We start from the raw sequence: 25055 nt of genomic DNA on the forward strand, positions 1-25055 counted from the left end.
AACTGTCAAAAGTTAGCTTAATTCTAAGCAGAGTATTTAAGTATGATATATGCTCCCTCAAAAAAAATCTTGAATTTAGATTCTGAAATGTCAACCTAAAACTAGCCCATTGTACCAGCAAAACTTTTTGTCTCCTATGAATGTTATGCCTTTCCAAAGTCTGATGCAAGGGTTAAGATATTTGTGCCTTTTTATAATAGTATAATGAAAAAAAGAAGTAAGCTGTTTATAGTTGCTTTGTGGCACTGTGAACTACACAGATCTACAGCTATTGCTTCACTGCATGACATGTAGCTCGGTTACTAGTGATGAAATATTGTAGTGATGGTTGCCAAGCTTATATGAATGGTTTGAGACTTTATTTTTACAGTCTTAATCTTAGGCTGGACCTAAGAGTCTATGTATAAACATTAGTATGATGTCTGTATTGTTTGTAGAGGCTGACCAAGAAACCAGAATTTTGATTGTTGTAAAATTTGTCTTGTTTATACTCATACTGTAGTAGTTTGCAAACAAAGGCTGATTTGATATATCTTGAACTGTTGTTTCAGCTGAGTCATTCTACAAACTTTTATAATGTAATGAATGACATGCTAAATCACTGCGGATTTATGTTGTGTTGTGCCTGGTTGTAAACATTTTACTAATAAAATATCATGTTTACAAACATGAAGTCTTGCTTTCTAGAATGTTTTTCTTTCTGTATGATCTCAGGAGCACATATTTTCTCCAAATCATGATTTCTCACATAGCATGGCTAAGATAATTACAAGGTAGAGTTAGGAAACTAGAACTGTAGAACTGACCACTGCAATATGGGCAAGCTGCAAAAATGAGCCAGCTTTTTTTTTTTCCTTCTAGGCCATCCTCCTATGGTCTTGAGTCTTTCTCCAGCCTTAAGACATCAAGACATGAACCAAAAAGGCAAAGACCAAGAATAGCCATTTAGGAGTTGTGGTCATAACATGAGATTGCGATGGGGGTCTAGGGTATGGTTTTCCCTTTCTTAAATTGACTTGGTTAAGCAGTCATGAAATTAAAAAGTTCCAGACTCATCTCAATTCATTGTTAGAAGTTTATCAGAGAAGCGTGTTCCACTTGCAATCTATGTAAATATTGTTATAGTACACTACTCTTTATGATTTAAAAAGCAACAGTGATATTTTCATTTTCTCTTGTTAGCTTTTTGGAGCCAGGATCCTTTTACTCTTGCAGGATGCTTACAGCACTGCCCTACAATACAATACAGAGCAGGCAGCACCTAGAACATGTTTCTTAGATTTCAAATAATTTCTAAGTATATTGGTAACTTTAATTTGAAATTAAATACCAGACTTCTATTGAGGCAGTAACTGAGATAACTAAAATTTAAGGCTCTTTTAAAAGTCTGTAGGTATTTTGAGTCCAATCAATACCAGCTTAAAATGTACTCCTCTACTGAAAAGGTCAATATTGTTTGGGAAACCAGGCATCGGTTTTCTTGCATCTTTCATTATATGGGCATTAAATTTTTTCTTTCCAAGGTCAACAAAAGAAAATACATATTCCAGAGGGCCCTTGGCAGATTATATCAAAAGGAAATTTACTTCTGACATTTTGTAAGAATGAATTAGGGTGTTAATAGACCCAATGTTTTAATCAAGAGCAAAATGATTTAGATTTTCATTTTAAACATAGGGCTGCCTGAAATTTCTCAGTATTTTTTGGTGGTTTCACAGTCTTAAAATTCAGAAAGTACCTTTTATTAGACTGCTCTAAAGTCCACAAAATGTTTTGTATATGTTATATCATTTGGTTCTCACTACAACACTATGAAGTAGGCAGATCCCATTATTATGCCCATTTTATAACAAGAGAAAATAAGTTGCAACTTCCTCATAGACAAACAGCTAGTGTTTGTTGCATAATTTGAGCTTAGGCCCTTTTGGTTTCAGGTCTAGCATTTTGCCACACTAAATTGCCATATAAAGATTACAAAAGTTAAAGTACCTTATTTTATAAATAATGGGAGACAACTAAACAGGAATTTAAGTCTTTCTAAGTTTGCAATACATAAATAATACATATTCAGAAAGTTAAACAAACTGACTGCCATATAATGTGGGACAAACCTTCAAAGGTTTTACAAATGTTCTTCTAATCACCTTTCTGGAAAATGCTGTTCTTAAAAATAAAATTAATCATTTAAACAGTATAGTGATGCCTAGATTATTCTCAAGGTGCTAACACTAATATCAATATTCCCTTCTTCAGCAAACACTGAATCTTAAAGAAAATAGCTAGGACTCATTTTAAATAATGTGATTTATTTAAATCTTTACAAGTAGGATAGGGCATGTGTATAATAGCTATTCAATGTCTAGGTGGAAAGTTTTAAAGTCTAATAAAATATGATGATTATTAAGACTAAATTCATTTTTTTTAAGTACAACTTTTTGGGGGCAGCTAGGTGGTTCAGTGGATTGAGAGCCAGGCCCAGGAACAGGAGTTCCTGGGTTCAAATGTGGCCTCAGAGACTTTCTAGCTGGGTAACCCTGAACGAAGTCACTTAACCCCCATTGCCTAGCCCTTACTGCTCTCCTGCCTTGCAACCAATATACATATTGGTTCTAAGATGGAAAGTATTTTTTTAAGTATAACTCTTAAGTGACATTCAATTAGAAAATCTTAAATTGGAAAGTCTCTTCATTATGGAAATGGAGCAAACTGATATTCAGGCTCAAGTAATCTGGCAAAAACCTTTGAAGAAGTACAAAAAGTAGTATATGTAGTGTTTGTCAAATGCAAATCACTTTCTGGATAATGTTGACTTCATACATCTATTGACTGATAACATTCAGACTGCTGTTACATATGAGTTGGTTTTTACTTGCATTTATAATGCTAACCCTGTAGGTCTCCTAAGAGTGGAGGGTCATTTAACATGTGGCCCATAATGAACATGCTAGTTTTTTTTTTTCATATTGAAGCTCTTAAATAGATAAACCAAAGCTGTGATTCTTTGAGGCCATTTAAAAAAAAAAAAGCAAATGAATTAGAGTAAACTCATTTAAATTACATAGTAAAGTAAGAAATATATGAGTTTTTAAGCCACTAAAATGCAAAAGATTAAACAAGATCATAGTAGTTTGAACAACCCAGGGATCAGAAAGAGGCCTGCTAAAGATGAACAGAGAAGCTTAAGATGGACAGGAACAGCTGAAGAGGTGGAATATATTATAAATAATGCAGATATATACTGTAACCTGCTTCCTTAATGTTTCAACACAATCTTCCTCCCTCATTGCAAACTTTAATGGGCTGATCCATCATCTTTTATTGTCAGATGTTAAAACATTCCTGCCAATGAAAAGCCCTAGACCTGCTTAGACACAAAAATAAATAAAAATCAGAATCAGATTTTATATCTCCTTATTGCCTATAGTGATAAATTACTATCTTAATTGATAAATTAAGGAATTAATCTAAGGGAATAACAGGGGAAATGTTTATTTTCAGAAATCCTTCCATAGAAGAAAGGAGAAGATATCTAATATTCTTTCCTTTTTCCTGGTTGATGTAAGTAAGACTTTCACTTAAACCATATTTTATAAAAGAGTCTGCAGTTACCTTCAGAGCTTTCAGAGGACAGTGGGTCACTTGTTACTTAATATATAGGAAAGGCACTATGGTGTAGTACAATTCTTTGGACCAAGGGGCAGACAATTTGGGTTAAAGGCCACTATTTATTAACAGTATGTTGTTTAAAAGTGTAGGTCTTTATAGGGTTTTCTTGGCAAAATACTGGAGTGGTTTGCCATTTACTCATTTTCCGAAGAGGAAGCTGAGGCAAAAGGGATTAAGAAACTTGCCCCAGGGTTACACAGCTAGGAAGTGTCAGAGGTCGAATTTGTACTCATATCCTCCAAACTCTAGGTCTGGCTATCCATTTTGCAACCTAGCTGCAGAATGACTAGGGCCAAGTCAATTGACCTCTTGGCCTCTGTTCCCTCATCTTTAAAATGGGGGTAATTATCCCCAGCTCCGCCCATCTAACAGATTAAAGAATCTAATAATTATGACTGTAGAAATTGTTTTAAAGGTTATACGCCAGCATTAGATATTGTCAGAATAATACATTTGCATCTGGGTCGCTGAGGTTCATTCACATGTTTTCGGAGTTAAAATTCATCTTCACTTGCACAGTGCTGCTACTGATAGCCTTAGTTCCACTACGGGGCCCTGGGCCATCCTTCCAAGTGACCTCTGGGCAGAAGTGACTAACTGGGCGTGGGGTGAGTGGTGGGTACAAAGAGTGGTAAAAGTCCGCAGCCCACACCCAAGCAGGCACTAGGGTAGTCTCCAGAAATAAAGGCCAGGGCCGTGGGCGCCGTTTGTCCCCACACCAAAGCGTGTGTGCGACCGCGTACGCTCCCGGGCCCTCCTCCCTGGCTATGCTAGAGGCTCTTAGCCCCCCATCCTCCCGGGGGTCTCAGGTCCTCAGCCCCACAACCTAAGGCACGCGCAGCGCCCCGAGCACCACGCCCTCTCGCCTGGGCGCGCGGCCCTCCTCTCCTTCCCTGCTTTGCGCGCGAGCTCTTCTCTTAGTCCCAGTCGAACCTAGCACGCGCGCATTCTCCCCGGGCTGGAAAAAGCCCAGGTGGGTTTAAAGAAGGAAAAGGCTTTTGCCGTGATCGCTACGTCAGCTCCGGCCTCTCTCTGGCCCCCTTCATGCTGCATCATCACTGTCGCCTCCTCCTCCTCCTCCTCCTCCTCCTGCTGCTGTCGCCGCCACTACCTCCTAACTCTTCCTCCTTTGCCGTTTGCTCTCTCAGCCTCTCCCTCTCCCTGGGTCTGGCTGTGGGTCTGCGTGTGCGTGCGTGCGTGAGTGCGTGTGTGCGAGTGAGTGTGTGTGTGAGTGTGCCGGGCCCCTGCTAGGTTCCCTGGGCATCTCGCCGCCGCCCGCCCTGTACCAGTTCGCCGCGACCTTTCTCTGCTTTCTGTTTCTTTAAAAAAAATTTAAAAAATATTATTCCATGTCATCTTTATTTTAATCTCCCCGGGTCTCTAAAACTGGTGCAGCTGGAAGCAGCAGCCTCCACCCCCTCTCCCGCCCCCGCCCCCTCCCCCCCAAATCCGAGGAATATGGCGAAAGTGGAGCAGGTTCTGAGCCTAGAGCCGCAGCACGAGCTCAAATTCAAAGGTAAGAGCGCGGGGACCCGGTCACTCTCCCGGGCGTTTGCAGCCACTGGCAAAGGCACCACTGGCAGCCATTTTCCGGGGGCCCGGGAGAGGCTGGAGCAAATAAAATGTCCTTCAGGTTTATTTATCGGGTCTCTCTCAGTGAGTGCGTCTTTGCCGCTTTGAGGTCTCTTCCCCCCGAGTGCCTCCTTCTTTGAAGCCTTAAATTGTCTTCCCCCGCCCAGGAAAATGCGTTTAGAAGGGGCGTCCACCTGTTTATTGTATTCGCCGGATCGGAGTCTTATATATTTGGAGACCGGGCCCCACTTTCCTCGCTCCTTTCCCAACCCCTGTTCCTTCTCTTCCCACACCCCGTGCTCCCTAAAGAGAAGAGGAGGCGAATATCTTGAAGAAGGAAGGCTCAGATTCAGGGCCAGTGCTGCTCGCTGGGCGTTTGCATGTCAGCGCCTGGAGAACTGGGTGGGAGCCGGGAGCTGGGGTGGGGGGGATGGGGGAAGGGCTGAGCTTCGGGGCCTCGGGTTTGTGCGGGACCGGGACGATGGGATTTTTCCAACCCTCTTCCCCCACGCCCCATATTCAGGACATTCTGGTGTGCAACGAAAAAAAATCTTGAAATTTCTATTGCCTTTCTCCTTCGGGGAATTTTTTTTTTTTAATGACTTGACTTTACTAGATTGTTTCCTTCTCCTTCCTACCCCTTCCCCTTAGGTTCCCCCCTTTCCCTCAATCTCCTTCCCCCCCTCCCCCCGCCCAGTTATATGCCTAGAGAAGCTGTCCCGGTTTCTGCATACTTTCAGTAGCTTTCTGTAGCCATTCCTACCAAGGTGTTGTGTCTGAGCTTTCTTGGGAGCAACCTAAGGAAATTCTGTTTTCATTTTGGTGTTCATGCCTTTCTCTCTTTGCTACTCAGAAAACTGTCAGGGCTACCCGGGGCTTCGAAGAGAGGATACCGAATGTATGCAACTGGTTCTAATTTGTATTTGCAAGCAAACCTAAAATCTAAGGCCTTTAGCCCAGTATTTGTCAGCATATCACGTTTACTCGTTGTTTTGCTATTCCCTTGACATGTTGGTAGAAAACATCCCAAAACTATCGATGTCATTTTGTTGAATAAAACAGAAACTGGATACTGAATGTGCAGGGACTTAACATTTCCTTTTTAAAATTAAGTAACCCCACATAGTTGCAGCTGCCAAAAGAGGTGTTTTAATGCTGTCATATAGGATATTGCAACTTAATAACTCTTCTGAAAGCGTTTAGGCTAGTTGCTACTTTACTATGCCATCCCGATAATCTGTGGTGATGACTTGATTTTTTAGCAAATGTTGGAAGTGATTTCCACTAGAGTTGTTGCTGAAGGCCATCACCCAGGTGTGTGAAATAATAACAATAGTTGCCTATTATTTTTATGCCTGGATAAACTGCATCTGTTTGGCTAGTTTTCAGTTAAAATTAGGTTGCTGCTCTCCCTCAAAATCATTCCATGGTTATTACTGTTTCTCAATATATTCCAACTTCATTTACCTAAGTCCCCAGGAGTAGAGAAAGGAGACATCTATAACTAGGGAAAGCCTGACGAATTCTGTTCTAGGCCACTAGAAAATTGTTGCCAGGCCATAATCATGTCCCTAGAGGAGTGCTAGTATCATTTTGAAAGGTTATTTATCTGCTTGCTTTTCTCTTTAAACCTATTCTATGCTTTCCAGTCAACATGTTGTTGATTATCTTTTTAGCATCTTGGTAAGAAAAGATGACAAACTATATCTTTAAAGAAGGAGGCCATTTAAAGTGTTTGATGCAAATGAGCAGTGATTCTGAGCTTATTTCTGAAAACTAAGATTGTATTGGGTGTCACAAATGCCACTGAAGTTTGGAATGACTTTTTTCTTCTCATTTTGCTAACAATCACTTATAAAGGTAGCACTTTACTAAAAGAAGAGGTATTTTTGAGAATCAGTATTGTACAGTGCAAAAAAACCTACTAAATCTGGGGTCAAAGAACATTGGGTTTAAATCCTAAACTTGAGCATACCTCTCTTAAGCAAAAATCTTTTTTGACCCAATGAAGAGGTTGGACTAGATGACCTCTAAGGGCCTTTCCAGCTCTAAATTATCCTATGATAATATTTGAACTAGTCTGTGTCCAGCGTTCCATCTTTCTTGTCAGATGATTTTTTTTTTAAACCCTTTACTTCTGTGTATTGACTTATAGGTGGAAGATTGGTAAGGGTAGGCAATGGGGGTCAAGTGACTTGCCCAGGGTCACACAATTGGGAAGTGTCTGAGGTCGGATTTGAACCTAGGACCTCCTGTCTCTAGGCCTGGCTCTCAATCCACTGAGCCACCCAGCTGCCCCCAGATGATTCATTTTTATGTGGAAACCCTTGAAATAGGCTTTCTAGAAAAGAGGAGGAGGAAAACCATGGAAAGTCAGAATCCCAGAAATCACATCACTCAAAGTAACTATATACTTTCAGTGTATATGTCAAGTAGCATATGAAGGACAAGTACCTATGGAATTTGGGAACTCTGAAGGAATTTATCAGTACCTTTGTAAAGATTAAATGATAAACTGAACTTTATGGAATTAGCTAGAGACTCATCAGCAGTCCTTGTTCTGCAGAGATCAGATTTATTACAATGCAGGAAAAAACGAATATTGCTTACTTTTTCATCATATCTACCTTAAAAGAAGAGATAAATGTGTAAGACATTTGAGGGAAGTAGGGAGCATTAGAAATATTCATTGTTTTGAGCCATTCTTATGTATTAGATTCTTTGAATGACTTCGATTTGTATCTCCTAAGACTTCCTTCTTTCTATTAAATTTTTGTGTGGGTGTGCTGTAATATATACATCACTACAAAAGAAAGGAATTAGTATTTGTTTCAATTATCTAGATCAGTCTTTTATTTTAAGCCTCAAACATGACTGCACTATCTTGTGTTGTTAAATATTAAAACAAAGAAAATTGATCAGGCTAGTGACTTCCTGGAGGAATGTAAAGAGAGTATACTAAGTTAGTTTTTATGAAGTATTTATTAGATATCAGCAATTAACACAAAGCTTTTTTTGGTCAGAATCAGGAAACCCATTCCTAGAGATTGGGGACTTTGGGATTCACAAGCTAGGAAGCTTGTGTCTTTTGTGTTGCTTTCTCCCTATTGGTAACTTTCATGTGACCTACCTCTTCCCAAGGCCTAGTCCCTGCCTTTTTCCTATCATTTTACTTGCTGGCAAACCTCTTTTCTCATTCTAAGAAAAGTTCTTCTAAGGAAGGTTTTGGATTAAACCCCCATGCTCCAAATGTGAGCTAGTGCCAGTTTTACTCTTAAAAAATTTTTTTTAAGGAAACAGATTCCACCCATTATAGAATGCCTTATATTTATAGAGCCCTTCTTCAAGAATTGTATAGAAATTCCTTCATACTCTTTAACATTGTTTCTCAAACTCATTGATCTCATGAGTTTTTTAATGTCTCAATTATTGAGGTCCCCTAGAACTTTTGTTGATTTCCAGTATATTTATTGTTATTTATCCTGTTACATGTTAAAATGGATTTCTTTTAAAATAACAATAAATTCATCGCATATTAATGTAAATAACATATTTTGTGAGGAAATGAATATTTTCCAAACAAAAAAAGTTAGTGAGAAGAGTGACATTGTTTTACATCTTTTTGCAAATCTTTTTAATGTCTGACTTAATAGAAGACAGCTTAGAAATCAGATAAAGTTTCTCATATCTGCTTCTGCATTCAATCTGTTGTTTTGATTGAAATGCTTGAGTAAATTCACCCTCATAATGATAGAAGGGAGTATTTTAATAGGCAAATGACGTCCTAATATTACTGTGAAAATAGTTTTGGAGGACTCCCTGAAAGGGTCCTCAGGCCTCCTAGGAGTCCAGAATTATACTCAGAAAACAAGTGCTTTTTTTTATGGTATGTTTTATTCATTTGAATGAAGTGGGGCAATTAACTCAAAGTTGATGAGGCTAGCAAGGATCATAAATTCCTTAGCCGTGTATTTTGACTACCTTTGTTCTATTCCATAACCTCAGACCTTTTACAGTTCTCACTAGTGTATGTCATTGGTCCTAAGGGAGTAAAATAAAATAATGAATCATATTTGAATGAATAAATTAAAAAGCATTAAGTGCCTATCATATGTTGCCTCCAGTATACTTGTGTGTGTGTGTGTGTGTGTGTGTGTGTGTACCCTCTACTTATGTTCTTATGTTATATATACCTGTGGGGATATCTTTTCCATATGCAGTTATTTACACGTTGCCTTCTCCTTTAGAATGTGAATTCTTTGAGGACATGGGCTTTCTTTGCCTTCCTATTTATCCCCAGAGCTTAACATACTTCCTGACACATAATAAGTATTTAAAAGTGCTTGTTGACCTATTTTTTGGCAATCACTAAGGATACAGAAATTTTTAAAAGAGATTGTTCTTGCCCTCAAAGAGCCTACCTTTTAATAAGAGGAAGGCACACAAAGGGCTGAGTGGATGACTTGAACTCGAAAAGTTTTTCTGGAAAGTTACTGGAATTGCCATGGGAGACATAGGACATGTGAAGGACATAACCTTTTCCAAAGTAGTGGTGTTTGATTCTTTTACAAAGGATTTTCTTTCCTATCTAAGGAAGGTATATAATCCATCTATACTGTTGTGACTCTGAGGTGGGAGGGTTTGCTTCATCCTTAGACTAAATCACTTAGAACAAACTTGTGAGTTTTTTTGGAGAAAAATGAAGCCCCTTCTCATTTCCAGTCTAAATTGCATTCCAAAAAACTTTTGAGGAAGTAAAAATATAAAAACCTACCAATGAATTTAATTATGGTACTTTTAAATTATCCTTCCTTTAATAGATAACATTAGTTCTTTAGTTTGAACAATAACTGTGAGCACCTTTCTTTATTGTAACATAGATCAAAAAGTATTGGATTCATATTCCAGGACTTAGATTTAAATCTGATTTTAAATGAGGATGTTAAAAACTAAATGATCATACACTTTCTAGGTGTGTGACCCAGGAGAAGTTACTTAACCCCAGTTGCCTATCTCTTACTGCCCCTCTGCCTTGGAGCTGATATTCAGTAAAGATTCTAAAATGGAAGGTAGGGATTTAAACAAACAAAACAAATGACTTTTTGAACTCTCTCCCAGCTTTAAAACTATGCTCTTTTGCTCAATTGGTGAATAGAAACACAGGCTACTCAGAGGGTCAGCTATGTTTTTAACTTAACTTTTTGAATGTACCTTGATTCAGCTGGATGATATAATAGATCTGGAGTTAGGAAGACCCAGTTAAAATTCCGCCTAAACAGTAGTTATATGACCCTGGGCCAGTCACTTAACCCTTGTCTGCCTCAATTTTCTCATCTGCCAAATGATATTAATACAATACAATAAAATACACATAAATGTAATACCTATAATACTTACCTCTAGGGATAGTTGTGAGGATCAGTTGGGTTAATGTAAGTAAATCTCTGCAATCTATAAGGAGTTATTTAAGTGTCATTTGTTCTTTTTCACATAATGTGGGCTTGACTCCACCCTGAACAGAAACCCTTCACTTGCTCACCAGAGTGACTGCAATTTATCAACCTTCTGCATACACCTTCACAGGTCAAATCTGTCTCCTGATTTTGTCCTACTTGAGTCTTTTTATGAACTGGAAGATTGAACTGGAAAAAAAAATCTGTCATTTCCCCAGTTTTAGAGGTTCCCTCTACTAAGAGCTATATCCCCAGATAAATTCTAAAGAATTACGTGTGGCACCAAGAGGTTAGGTAACTTGTCTTGGGTCCCATAACTGGCTTCTTGAACTGAGATTTGGTACTGCTTCTTTCTGACTCTTCACCCAGTATTAATAATATTCACTAAGCATTAATATCTTGGAAATGAAAATACTTCTGAGTTTTTTCACCCAAGAATTTTCTTCTTTTATTTACAGTAACCTCTCAGAAATGGTAACCAGACTCTAGTGACCTGTTATGTTTGTTGTAAATGACCAAACACAGAATCTAGTAGTAGTGTTTCTTCTTTGAAAAATGGGTGGTAACATATATCGTTAATATTCTTTAATGTTAGTTGGCAGTTTTCCATCTTGTACATTTATTAAAATAGTATGAATTGACACTTCTCCAAAAGGTAAGCTTTTAAATATTATTAATAACACCACTTAATCTAAGAATATTATATAGCATTTTTCTTTTAGATCAGCAAAATACAGATAACTCTCACCTTGGCGTATGTACCACCATACAATGAGGGTATAGGGCTGAAGAGGAACTGAAGCCAATAGATAGAAAAAACTATTGGTTATTGTTTCTCATTATTGGCCCAACCTAGATTTTAAGAGCATGGTATTTTAATTTCTACAGAGATCTCTATGAGTACAAAATCTCCATATTGCTTTTGAACAAGTTGCCATAAATAATGGCTATAATTAGGACAGATCAGTACAATCTTTAGCAAGAATGAAAAAGAGAGAGATTGAGTGCTACTTCCATCCACCAAAGCATGGCTTCTCAAGGAGAATGTAAATTGTTTTAGGACCAGGGATTGTGATTTTTGCATTTGTCTGTACTTCCTAGCATTGTACCAGGCACACAGTGGGTGCACTTTTTTTTCTTTTTTAAACCCTTACCTTATGTCTTAGTATATACCAACACAAAAGCAATAATGAGCCATACAATTGGGATTAAGTAACTTGCCCAGGGTCGCACAGTTAGAAAGTGTCTCAGGTGACACTTGAACCCAGGACCTTCTGTCTGTAGACCTGGCTCTCTATCTCCTAAGCCTCCTGTCTTCCCCATTAGGAGCTTAATAAATCCTCATTGCTTAGGCAGATTCTTGCCTACTAGATTTAGTAATCTAGAAGTATTCTTTTGGCATTAGTTTGTGAATCAGTAACAAAGTTGCCCTATGGTATTCTGACCTATTTTACCTGAACTGATGTCCTCATTTTGTGCTCTTCAGAATTTGATACCTGTCTCTTCAGCTTTTTTCCTATCATACCATGTGTCCAAGATTCCTCAGGACTGTTGACAATGTGTACTATGTGCTTTTCAAAGTATGTCATCTGACCAGTTGAAACCATGGACTTCCACTGTATAACAAGAGCTTAATAGGAATCTAATTTTTATTGAAAAAAAGAGAACCTGAAGTCATTTAAAGTAGATTGTTTAAAGATACTAAATGTGTCTGTGTAACAAAATATTATCTATCTATGTAGTCATTTTCTAGGTAAGCATTATTTTTATCCACAAGTTGTTGATGTCTGAGTAATGTTTTGATATAATTGGGGTGATTTGCTGGTGCTCCCAGTAGTGAAATACCGCGGGGGAAATCTAGAAGCACATTCCTCTCCCCATTACTTTTCAAATTAATTGCATTTTTAGTACTTATATTAATAATTAAAGTTGTAAAAGTTCCTTCCTAGAATTGTTCGATATTCTTTAGCAGATTATTACCAACCCTTGATTATCTGTGTCATTTCTCCCCTTTTGGTGGCTAGTCTTTTAAGCACCCAGAATAAAATGTTGCTAGTAGATTTGTATAGTTCCCTGCTGGTATCCAATGGGTTGTTTATGTCAGTGCATACTTAGCATTTCAATAGGCACCAGATTCCTGAACTATTAACCTAAATCCCAACTCTAACCTTTTAGTAATTGAAAGCTGTTTGGGAGGAGGAAAGGAAAGAGGAAGAAAATGGAACTTTAAAGCATAATAAGTAGACAAAAACTCTCCTGGGAGAAAGTCCTCTGTAGGACTGCCTCTATTTCTATAGTTACTCTCTGTACTTGAAGAAAATAGATGTTATCATTAGGACCTTTTACCTAGATAAGAATTACTTCCAGTGGTGTGGAATTCTGAGTGTGTCTGTATACTCTCTGTACACCTAAAAGACATCAAGAGGGAAGAGAAAAGGAATTAGAATCTTGGGGAATATATATTTCCTTAGCAGTGGAGTAGAAGTTGGCTTTTTATTTTGTTTTATACTGTGTGGGGACGATAGGGAAAAGTAGTTTCTGCCAAAGCAGGAAGAGAATAGCATTATGGAGAAAAACTAAAGTGAAAGATATTCTAGGAAATTGTCTAATATTAAAAACCTTTTGGGGACTTGGGAGTCAAGAAGAGAGACCCAGTTTTAGTAGAAAGTCTTGAGTGAATACAGAATGTTTCCAAATGGAAGAGATCCAAGAGATTACATAGAACTCCTTTTTTCATGGAAGGGACTGAGATACAAAAAGTCAAGTCAAAAAGATCGATTCTTTCATGTACTGACAATCTATCACCATTGTTGCCTTATGTTCCATGATTGTGATAAGTCCATGGGTTTTAATAATGTGAATATTTGATGTTTCTTAGTACTGCATAATCCCCAAAGTTAATACTTGAATTATTTGAGATTTTGAAGTATATTTTTAGTTTTTATTGATATTTTTAGTTTTATATTATCTTTATTTTTCAAAATTCTTCACTTTCCCTCTGTTTCCCAATAAGCTGTTCCTCATAGTGGTGCAGGGAAGGCGGGGGAGATGTTTCAACAAACTAAACAATACATAACCAAATCTGAAAGCAAATGCAGTGTTTCATTTCCTCAGCCTCTATTTCTGCAAAGTAGGTATGTTTTCTCATTTCTTCTCTAGAGCCAATTTTAGTCATTACAATATAATAATTTTCTATTATGTTCTTCTCTTTTTTAAATTAGCTATTTCCCAATGAAAGGGCATCTTTGTTTCTAGTTCTTTGATACCACAAAACATGTTGGGATTGTTTTGGTGTGGATGGGACCAGTTTTTTTTATCATTGATTTGGATAAAAATAAGATCTCTGGGTCAAAGGCTTTGGATACCTTATTCATCTTTTAAACTGAAGTGCCAGGCCTTGAGGCTGGAGGTCCTGGTTCAAATTTGACCTCAAATACTTCCTAACTCTGACTTTAGGCAAGTCACTTAACCCCAGAAGCCTGCCCCTTACTGCTCTTCTGCCTTGGAATACATACTTGTTTCAATTTAAGACAGAATCTAAGGGTTTTGTTGTTGTTTTTAAAGCCTTTCCAATATGGGCTCTTTCATCATTGCTTGTTTGTTGCTGTTTGATGAAACTGCAAGATTGTTTTGCTTTGCACATCTTATCATTAATGATTCATAATAATCTTTGATAATAGTATATTATTTTCTAATAATTTGTTAACAATTTATAATTCTCTTGAGCTATTTGTATCCTTTGAATACTTTGCCATTAGAGACATTTAGTCCTTTTGTATTTATATTATTTTTAATCTATTTTTTATATATTTTATATACATCATTAGTTCACTTTATATCTTGCATATAGACCCTTAGCAAAGATATTTGATGTAGTTTCCCTGTTTCCCCCACACCCACATCTCTCCCAATTCAACAGCTTCCTAGTTCCTAGGGCCACAAAAGCTTTTCAGCACACCGTAATCAAAATATTAGTCTTATCTTTTGAAATATCTTCTTTTCCTGATCCAATACAGTTCTGAGGGATTTATGACAAAGAATGCCTCCAGAGGAAGGACTGTTGGAGTTGGAATACAGATGAAAACATAAAATTTTTCATTTGTTTATTTGGGGGTTTGTTTTGAGATTGTGGTTTTATATATGAATATTCATTTCTAAAAATAAACAATATAGAAATACAATTTTAAAAAATCTCTTTTTTCCTTGTTTGTCTAAGAACTCATCTCCCAACAATAATTGTGAAAGGTACCTGATCCTAATCCCCCACCATTTTAAAAAATATGACATTTAATAGTTAGGTTGTTTATCCGTTCTGAATCTATTGAAGAATTCTCTACCTTCTTTAGAAAGAAGAGTATAGCAAGTTTTCATATTAGTTAAGGAGGGACACTGAAGGACACTGAATTTATTAAATTAGAAATGTTTGGAACAAATGTTTTTTGTTGGGTGTTTAAAATTCTTATAAGTTGCACTTTACAAGATATACGACCACTTGAGTCCTGAATACCATTTGAGAGACTGAGAAGTACCGATGGGTATCAGACCAGTCATATATAATTGAAAAAGAGAGAGTAAGGATTTGAAATATTACTACTAATTTATTTATAATGGCTCACTTTTATATGATGTTTTATACATAGTATTATATGTTATCCTCGTATCCCAGTAAGAGTAAATAATATAAGCATCATTATCCTCATTTTACAAATTAAGCTCTTAAAGATGAACTGATTTACCCAAAGCCATATGGAAAGCAACTGTAGAGTCTTGATTCAGTATTAGATCTGATTTCAAGTCTAGGAATCTTTCTACTATACCACATGGGCTGTCATACCCTAGAAGTTTGGAGGAGGTGAATTTAGAGCACTCTAATAAGATATTTGAGAGGAAAAACAATGTGAAGTCCCATACTTAGGTCCAAAAAATCAACTTTGCAAGGACTGAGTAGGAGAGGTAGGGCTAGGCACAAGTTCTTTGAAAAGTTCAAAAGGCATTCAATGGAACCACAAGACAGATATGAATGAGTAGTTGACATGGCAGCCAGAACAGGTAGTAACATAACAATAACTTCCAGTGGGTATGCCTGCCTCAAGTCTCTCATCACTCTAGTCCATCCTCTATTTAACCATTAAAACGATTTTCTTTAAACCTCAGGTCTGATCATTTCAACATTCCTCACTCCCTTTAGTAAACTTCAGTGGCTTTCTATTACCTCCCAGAGAAAATAACCTAGCCCACACCCACCTTTCCATTTTTATTATGCCCTACTTCTCTGGTGAGCACTTTTCAAACCTGTGACCCTGGCCTCCTGGCTGTTTACCCTAACAGTTTATTCCATTTCTCACCTCTAGGCATTCTCTCTGGCAATCCCCCTAGCCTGGAACACACCCTCTGTTCTAGAATTAGTGACATCCTTGGTTTCCTTTAAGTTCCAACTAGAATCACCCTTAGGAAAAAGCCTTCTCTAACCCCTCTTAATTTTAGTGCCTTTCCACTATTAATTATTTCCTATTATTTATATATATACATATATATATATATGTATATCTTGTTTTTTGTATATTTGTATATTGTCCTCCCCTTTTAGTTTGTAAGCTTCTTGAGGGCAGGGATTTTTTCCTTTTTTTGTAGCACCTGGCACATACTGGGAGCTTAATAAGTTGAATTGAATTTGCTGTTCAGTCGTTTTCCATTGTGTCCAACTTTTCATCCTCCCTTTTGGAATTTTTCTTGGCAAAGATAGTGGAGTAATTTGCCATTTCCTCCTCCAGGTCATTTGTAAAAATGAGGAAACTGGAGCAAATAGGATAAGTGACTTGTCCAGAGCCACACAGTACATATTTGGGGTCAGATTTGAACTTAATTCTGCTGGACTCCAGGGCTGGCACTCAAACCACTGTGCCACCTGGCTGCCCCAATTGAATAGGCTCCATTAAGAAAGGTACATTGTCCAGATTGAGGGAGGTGTCCTCTGCCCTGGTCTCAGGGTTCTTCTGGAGTTCATGTACAGTACTAGGCAAAAGCCTTGATTTTTAACCAAGATCATGAGAGGCCTGGAGAAAAGGCTTGTATGAGCATCTGCTGAAAGACCTGGGGATTATTTAGCATAGATTTAGAAACCTCACAAATCATTTAATCCAAACCCCTCATTTTCTAAATAAGGAAACAGGTCCAGAAAGATGAAGTGACTGGTGCCAAATTCAGACAAAGCACCACTCTGCCCCTCAAGGCTTAACAGAGGCATGATAGCAGTATTCGAGAAACTGTCATGTGAAAGAGAGATTAGCTTTGTTAAATGAGGAATTCTGGGTCTGAGTTGGAGAAGTGGATTTAGGCTTGATAAATGGAAAAACTTTATCATAATTGGAGTAGTCCTTAGTTAAGTACTATGCACCCACAATATGCTAGACACTACTAGGCCTGGGGAATACTAAGGGAACAATGAAATTATCCCTGGAGAAGTTTACTAAATTCAATGTAAGCTTTTTGAAGAAAATAGCTATTTGATTTTGATCTTTATATCCCTAGGTACTGTCACTCAGTACCTTTTCATAGCAAGTACTTAATAAATATGTTGTTGAATTGGAATAAAAATGAAATGAATGGGACAGCGAGATAGATAGAGCATTAAGCCTGAAGTGGGAAGGAACTGGGTTCAAATGTGGGCTCAGTTACTTCTTAGCCATGTGACCTTGGGCTAGTCACTTAATCCTGTTTGTGGAATCCTTCCTCATTTGTCTTAGATTGTAACTAAAACAGAAAGTGAGAGTTTTATTTGTGTGTGGGGAGGTGAATTTGGATGACCTTGGGAAGTAGTGGAACCTCTGTCATGAAAGTCTATAAGCAGAAGCTGTCTACAACATTTTGCAGATTCTTGTTCGTGTACTGATTTGTGGGGATTTAATTGTTGGACTTTCGGGGCCCTAGACTGTGAATCTCAACCCCTTTGTTGTCCCTACTCCTGAATTTAGGGCATAAGCCTGGAGGCAGCCTCAAATAGCTGAAGTCTACTCCTGATTTTTTCTCAGGTTGGATCTTCCCTTACTGGGAAAAGAGAAGGGATAGGGATCTGCCTAGCTCTCTCTTTCATATATATATATATATATTCCTTTTCAGAAGAGCCTTCTGAAAATGAAGACTTGCATCTTCCATTCTTCTGTATTCTGAGAGTGGGTTCAGCCAAGCTCTGCCTTGCCCAGGCTTCTCTGTTTCCCCTCCCTATCTAGTTTTAGGATTTATGATGAAAGAAAGTTGAGACCTGGGGGGAAAAAATACAGTGTTTTACATTCCTTATGGCATTATACTAATGCTATTACTGTTATCATTAGTTTAACCAGAGCTCTCTGAACCACTTTCAGTTCTTAAATTCTGTTCTTTTATAGCAAATAAAAAGAACATGCTCATTTCTACAGAGTGAATAGTAAATTCATTAGCTTCATCAGGAAAGAAAGGCAAAAAACATTTTGATGTGAATTCATGAATGATATTGCCATGACAGAAATGACAGTACGGCCTAATGATGCCTTGGAGCCAATAACCTTTGAATTCAGGTCCTGCCTTTACAAAGATTGTAGCTGTATTAACTTCTCTGTGTCTCAGGCAACTAAGACAGACACAGTAAATTCAAAGATGTGTTGATCTGCATTTGTAGAGTTTGCACATAGGAAGTTCTCTACTCCAATGAAATCATAAGTTGATCAGGACCAAATGGATTCCCATACTCTAAGGTGGCCTCCTAGGCATTCTGTGAACTAGCCACTCTTTTATCTTTCTCCTGTTGTCTGCCTGTCCAATTTGTTTAGTGTCATTGCAAAGCACTTTACTATTTTCATTCCTACAACCAGGAATGTGCCGTTAAATGCTTAACAGCTATCAAAAAAACCAAGTACACATTAAACTTTAAAATCTGCATCATTTATTCTCTGAAGTGATAGTGAATGGCAACAAAACAGTAAATCAAGCCTTGATTTGTATTTATATAACTTGATTTCCAAGATTGAAATACACTGAAAATTTTAACAACTGGTTCTCCCAAGACAGTTCAGGTTGACTTGTGTACACCCTTAGCTGGAATTGTCTATTAACTTCATCAGAAAGATTGACCCAGACACATTCAAGAAGGCAAAAACGTTTTACTGTTTCTTAGAAAAGGGAAATTGAATCAAAAAGGTAGTAAATTCTGAATGGATCATGCTGTTTTTCTTCAGGATGCAAAGGAACAACACATTTTATGGTTCTAGGAATTAATTCTTTAAAAGATATGCAGCTCTATAGAATACTGTGTTTCAGTAGAACATGGATCTGTGTTGATGAACCTATGTCATGCATGCCAGAGGAGGCTGCACCTTTTCCCCTCTCTGCACATGCCTGAGGACATTTCTCACATGGCCAGCCCCTTTGCCCAGCAGCCCAACGGGAGCACTTCCTCCCTCCCATCTGGGGTAAGTTGGGAGGCTCACATTCAGTGTGAGGGTTGTAGTTTGGGTACTCAGTCTCTAAGGTCTCTGAAAGGTTCACCATCATTGCCACATAGACCAACATGTCCTCAATCTCTGATTTATAATCTTGGTCACAAGGAATATGCTCATCTTTCACTATGTAGTCTGTCTGACTTTATTCCATTTCTTGTGGAATATTAGAAGTTTTGCTACTTAGAGGTAGCAACATTCAAACTGTCCACTTAGAAATTACATCCCCTCTATGATGACCAAGGCTAGGGTGTGTTTTTCCTAAAAGAATTAAAATAATATGGTTTATGGTTTTTCTCTTTTTTTACATATTCTGTGGTGTGAACAAAAGTTTGTCTGTTTAAACCTAGTTTCTAAAATCTTTTAGAAAAGCTGTAATATAATTAATACCAAATATGGTGTAGCTATTTTTTCTTCAAGCTATGCCTATCTTAGTCCTTGCCTCTGTATATAGAGTACATGCAGTATGAAGCTGTTATGTAAAGCTTCTGGCTATTTTTCAGTTTTAAAAACATGAAATCCATTAAAGAAAAGCAGCCTCTATATTTCAATTTACAGGATGGTTGTCTTCTAGTTTTTCAAGTGTGTATTTCAATAGCTTTTTTTTTCCCCAAAAGTTGTAAGTGGGGGGATCTATTTTTTAATTTAAATGAGATTACAGCTACTTTAAACATGTTTAAAGTGATAACATTATATTTTTACAAAGCACACAATCATGACTGTTAACATACTAAAAAGCATCTTTCAGTAACTATACATTCAGGCTTCTGTGTTTTGTATGCAGGAGACATTCTTGGCAAGAATAGACTATGAAAAGAACATTGGGGGAAGACAATTCATCTCTGAATCCTATGTAAAGTATGCAAAGCATATTCTCTGTTTGGGGCCTTCTATGAATTCTTGCCCTTCAGTAATGAGTCTTATGGTCCATCTTGCCTTTGAGATAACTGTGGTTTTAGAACCAGTAACCAGTTATGAAAGGATAAAAGTTAATGTTTTCTTTATCTGGAAAGAATAGATAATGTAGTCTATGGAATGATTTAGTCCATTTTTTCTCCATCAGCTTCTCATCTGAGACTAGGGAAACCTACCAATTCCTTCCTCCAATTACATATCCCTTGAATGTATTAAGCTTTTAATAAATGTTGATTGGATTGAATGACTCAAAGATGACAAAATATAGAAACAGTCATTGTTAGAGGAGCTGTCCAAACATAGAGACACTATTGATGGAGCTATGAATTAGTCTGATATATTGGTATTTATTAAGCTCTTAATGAAAGGAAATGAGATAAAATAAATAGAAAGTTGGCTTCAGGACTAGGAAGAACTGAAATCAAATTCTGCTTCTAACAGATTTTTCTGTGTAGCCCTGGGCAAGTCACTTAACTCCTTAGTGATCTGAACAACTCCCTAATACTCTTAAGTTTCCAGGGAAATAACAAGCCCACCCATCTGATGCCCCAGATATTGTTCTAAGAAGTAAGGCTTCAAAGATAAGCAAAATAGATCCTCCCTTCAAGGAGTTCATATTTTAATCTAGGTGGCAACATGTAAATATTCAAGATACATATAGAATAGATGGAAGATCATCCCAGAGGAAGGCAGCACTAGATAGACCTGAAAAGGACTTCTGCAAAAGGCAGAATTTGAGTTGAATTAATTAAAGAAACTTGGGAAAATTAAAAGATAGAGGTAAGAAGGGAGAACTTTCTCAAGCATGGAAGATAGCTAGATATGAGAGAAGGAATGCAATGTGCAAGAAACAACTGGTAGGCCAGTATTACTCAATCCTAAAGTATGAGAAGAGGAGTAAAGGACTGGAAAGATAAAAAGGGGCAGATTGTGATATTTAAATGCCAGTCAGAATATTTTATATTTTCTTCTGGAGGTAATAAGGAGCCGTTAAAGTTTACAAGGGAAAGAGGTGGCATGATCAGACCTGTATTTTAGGAAAATCACTTTGGTGGCTGAATGGAAGATGGAATACCATGAGAAGAGTCTTAAGGTGAGGACACCCATTATAAGTCTATTTCAATAGTCCAGGCAAGAGGTAGTGAGAGCCAGACTTTGAGTGGTGGCTTTAAGAGGGGAGGGAAGGGGATAAAAATGAAAGATGTTCTGAGATCAAATCAACAAGACTTGATAAAATATTGGACAATGTTTGTTGATTGAGTGAAGACTTGAATATGACATTATATTTGCCAACCTGGGTGACCAGGTGGTTGATAGTATCCTACATAGTAATACGGATTTTGGGAAAAAGATAATTTGGGGAGGGGGGGAAGAGAATGAGTTATGGATATGTTAAGATCCCTACATGATGCCCAGTTCAATATCCAAAGGTTTATTGGATGTGGGACTAAGTCAAAAGATTCATCTGCATAGAGATGTCAAGTGGACCTGTGGGAACTAATGAATTCTCCAATGAAATAGTATGGGGGTGGGGTAGGGAAAAGGAAGACCCAGGACAGAACCTTAGAGGAAACCTACAACTAGTAAATGTGACATGGATGAAGGAACTAACCAAAGACACAAGAAAGAGGGAAATCAGAAGTGAACAGTCTGAAGAAAATCTTGAGAGTAAAGAGTATCCAGGGAGAGATGATAAAACTGTAAGATGCTGCAGGAAGGCCAAGAAAGATGAAGATTTATAAAGGGCCATTAGATTTTGCAATTGAGATCATTGGGAAATTTGGAGAGAATTAATTGAGATCAGAAGCCAGCTTGCCAAGAATTTAGAAGCACGCAAAAGGAGAGGAATTGGAGGTATATAGTGTCAACATCTTTAAAAATTTAGCCAAAGAGAGGAAAGATAAAGGTGAAAAGTAGTAGCTAGAGTATAACCACGTGAGAATTTTTCCAGTGTGAGAGAGACAGTGGGCATGTTGATAAGCAACAGGGAAGGCAGCAATAAATAGGGATTGAAAATGAGAGAGAGTGGGGATAATGAAGGCAATTTGCTGGAAGATAGAATGAATTCATTTCCTAGTTTATAGCTCTCCTTATACACAAACACCCTTGACTCCATAGGAGTTTTAGGAGATGGAGTGAAGGGTACATGCAGGAATGTTAGCTTTAACAAGTGTATAGCCACCTCTTCTTCTGAAACTGCAAAGGTTGGAAAGATAATTGGATGAAGTGAGGTGTGGCAAATTATGGAACCCTCACAGGAGAGGATAAAATGGAAAGGTGCCATGAAAGTTTGAGGAGAAGAGATAGACTCTCTGTGGAGAGTGGAATGAGAGGAATAGAATGATTATCTTGCTGCAGTGAGTACATGGTTGTGATTATTAAATAACATATTTGAGTGAACCCAAACAGGGTTTCATGATTTCTTTCATCTTCATTCCAGCATATGGATAAGAGCAAAGCCAGTGGTTTATAGGAATAATATACAATTTGAATATGGCAAAGTATAATTGGTGACAGTACAGAAAGGCAAAGGATTCAAGAGCAGAGAGGAGAGTGTAGAATTCAGTAACTGGTCAAACAAGGGAAAGGAGGCAAATCTATCCAAATCAGGAATAATAGCTTAGGAAAGAACTGTGGAAGAGAGAGAATGAAAGTCATAGTAAGAATGAAGACTAGGATTAAAGGCTACAAAAACTAGGGAAAGATGGAATTAAATCTTAATTTAATTGAATAAATTTTAATAAAAATTAAATTTAAAAAATTAAATTAATAAAAGGTGATTACATAAAGGAATTTCAGAATTCATCAGTATGGAAGTAGAACACTTATGAATGACAACATTTGAATAGCTACCTCATAGGAGGAAGTGTTGCTGGATAATGATGGTAGGAGGCTTACAACATGGCAGTGGGAAGTAAAAGATATTCTGGCTCTCCCTCTTGATCAGTTAAGAAGGAAAAGTATGAATGAAAGTGCAACCAATGGGGAAAAGTGGGAAGGGAAGCTCTGTCATCAGGAGGGAGTGACAGATCTCAGTGCCAGAAGACAGAAGTATTGAAAAAAGGAAAAAGTCTTATGTGAAATTTGATGTCTATGGAACAAGCATTCCAAAGTGCACAGTAGAAGAGGAACATTCTAGAAAGCAATTTGGAATGAATTTTTTTTTAAATAGCTAAAATGTTTATACCTTTTGAACCTAGACATCAAACCATAAGGCATGTCCCAAGAAACTTTAAAGACTAAATACTCATAGCAAATATTTTGTGTGTAGCAAAAAACTGGAAACAAAATATACATTGTGTAGGGGACAGTGAAGTAAATTGAGGCATATAAATGTAATGAAATACTACTGTACTATAAGAAACAATGAACAGGAAGAAATCAGAGGTGAATGAAAACTTTGTGAACTGATGAAAAGTGAAGGAAGAACCAGAAAAATAATATATACAGTGATTACAATAATACAAATAGAAACAAAACAAAAATGAAAGCTGTATAGTTTTAATTAACCAAGCTTGGCTCCTTTTTCCACTTTTTGCAGTCTGGACTATGAATATTACATAGTTTAGTTTAATTATTTTTCTTTCTTATTCTTTGTTGCAAGACATGGTTCACTGGTTAGAAGATAGGGAGAGAGGTATTCTGAAATAAAGGTCAAGAAAACAAAAGATCAATAGTTTTTAAACCCTCTTCTATATTTTCATCTCTTCTCTCTAAGCTTCTGTTTTAGGATCAATACTAAGTGTGGGTTGGAAGGCATAAGAGTCCTAAGGGATAGGCAATTGGGATTAAGTGACTTGCCTTGGGGTCACATAGCCAGGAAGTGTCAGGTCAAATTTGAATCTAGGACCTCCAGCCTATAGACCTGGCTTTCTATCAACATTTTTTTAAAAGAAATTTTAAAAATTGAACTGCCTTGGTTACTCTGTCACTATTTAATATTTAATGACCACAAAACTCAACAGGGATATTGCAGAGGTTAATGAGATAATGTATTTGAAGCATTTCAAACTCCAAGATATTTCTCTCCAAAATTCTGTTTCTCTGAGTGAAGGGATGAAGTTGTTTAGGAAGTATGATGATTTCAAATGATAGACTTTCTGTTGTCTGGATGGGAACAAAATGTGTGCCACTTTTAAAACCAATCAAATTGGTTGGAATGTTTTATTTTCCTTTCTAAAGCATTGGATTTGTGTGTAAGCTGGCAGTTCAATTAGAAGAAACCAAATTTAGAAAAAAGTATTTCTTCCATTGTCCTTATTCTTAAATAATTTTATGCTTACTTAAAAATTTGTCCACTCCTAAGTTCTTTTGTTAATTTTTTTCTTTGAGGACATGATGTTAAGATTTTTACATATATGTATATATGATATATGTGTGATATATAATATATGAATAATATATATTCATCTGGGAATTTGGGACACAGAAACATTAATATAGCTGATATAGGCTACCTTTGTCTACCTTATTACAAAAGGGCAAAAGGGGCAGCTGCATCTCTGTAGGGAAAAGATCTTCCCCTCAGGAAGAGCAAGGTAGTGCCAGAACATTTATTATACCTTTGAGGAAATTATGCAGAGAGATGAAGGAAGAGTGGAAAAACATTGACTGTTCTTGGAAAACAATACCTGACACATAGTAGGTGCTTAACAAATGCTGGTTGATTAATTGAGAAGAAAGGAATTGCTTTGAAGCCACTAGTCCTGAGTGTCCCTCAGGAGGGGCTTTAGAAAGCAAGGGAGGGGGCAGCTGGGGAGCTTAATGGATTGAAAGCCCGGCCTAGACAGGAGGTCCTAGGTTCAAATTTGGCCTCAGACACTTCCCTGCTGTGTGACCCTGGGCAAGCCACTTGACCCCATTGCCTACCCTTACCACTCTTCTGCCTTGGAGCCAATACACTGTATTGACTCCAAGACAGAAGGGGAGGGAAGGGGAGGGAAGGGGAGGGAAGGGGAGGGGAGGGGAGGGGAGGGGAGGG

General features: G+C 37.4%; 1 protein-coding gene across 2 annotated transcripts in view; it reads left to right on the plus strand.

Annotated features, from left to right (window-relative positions):
* Positions 1–4663: 4663 nt before the first annotated feature.
* VAPB (VAMP associated protein B and C) overlaps positions 4664–25055 on the plus strand; it is a 63050-nt gene continuing 42658 nt past the window's right edge. The window contains exon 1 of one of the 2 annotated variants that reach the window (XM_044663847.1): positions 4664–5182. In XM_044663847.1, coding sequence (XP_044519782.1) covers positions 5125–5182 — 58 coding nt within the window. In that variant the 5' untranslated portion in view covers positions 4664–5124. The remainder of the gene's footprint in view (positions 5183–25055) is intronic. The other variant, XM_044663846.1, reaches the window with a different exon arrangement.

The sequence above is a fragment of the Gracilinanus agilis genome, chromosome 2, assembly GCF_016433145.1.
Source record: "Gracilinanus agilis isolate LMUSP501 chromosome 2, AgileGrace, whole genome shotgun sequence".
Taxonomy (NCBI): Eukaryota; Metazoa; Chordata; class Mammalia; order Didelphimorphia; family Didelphidae; genus Gracilinanus; species Gracilinanus agilis.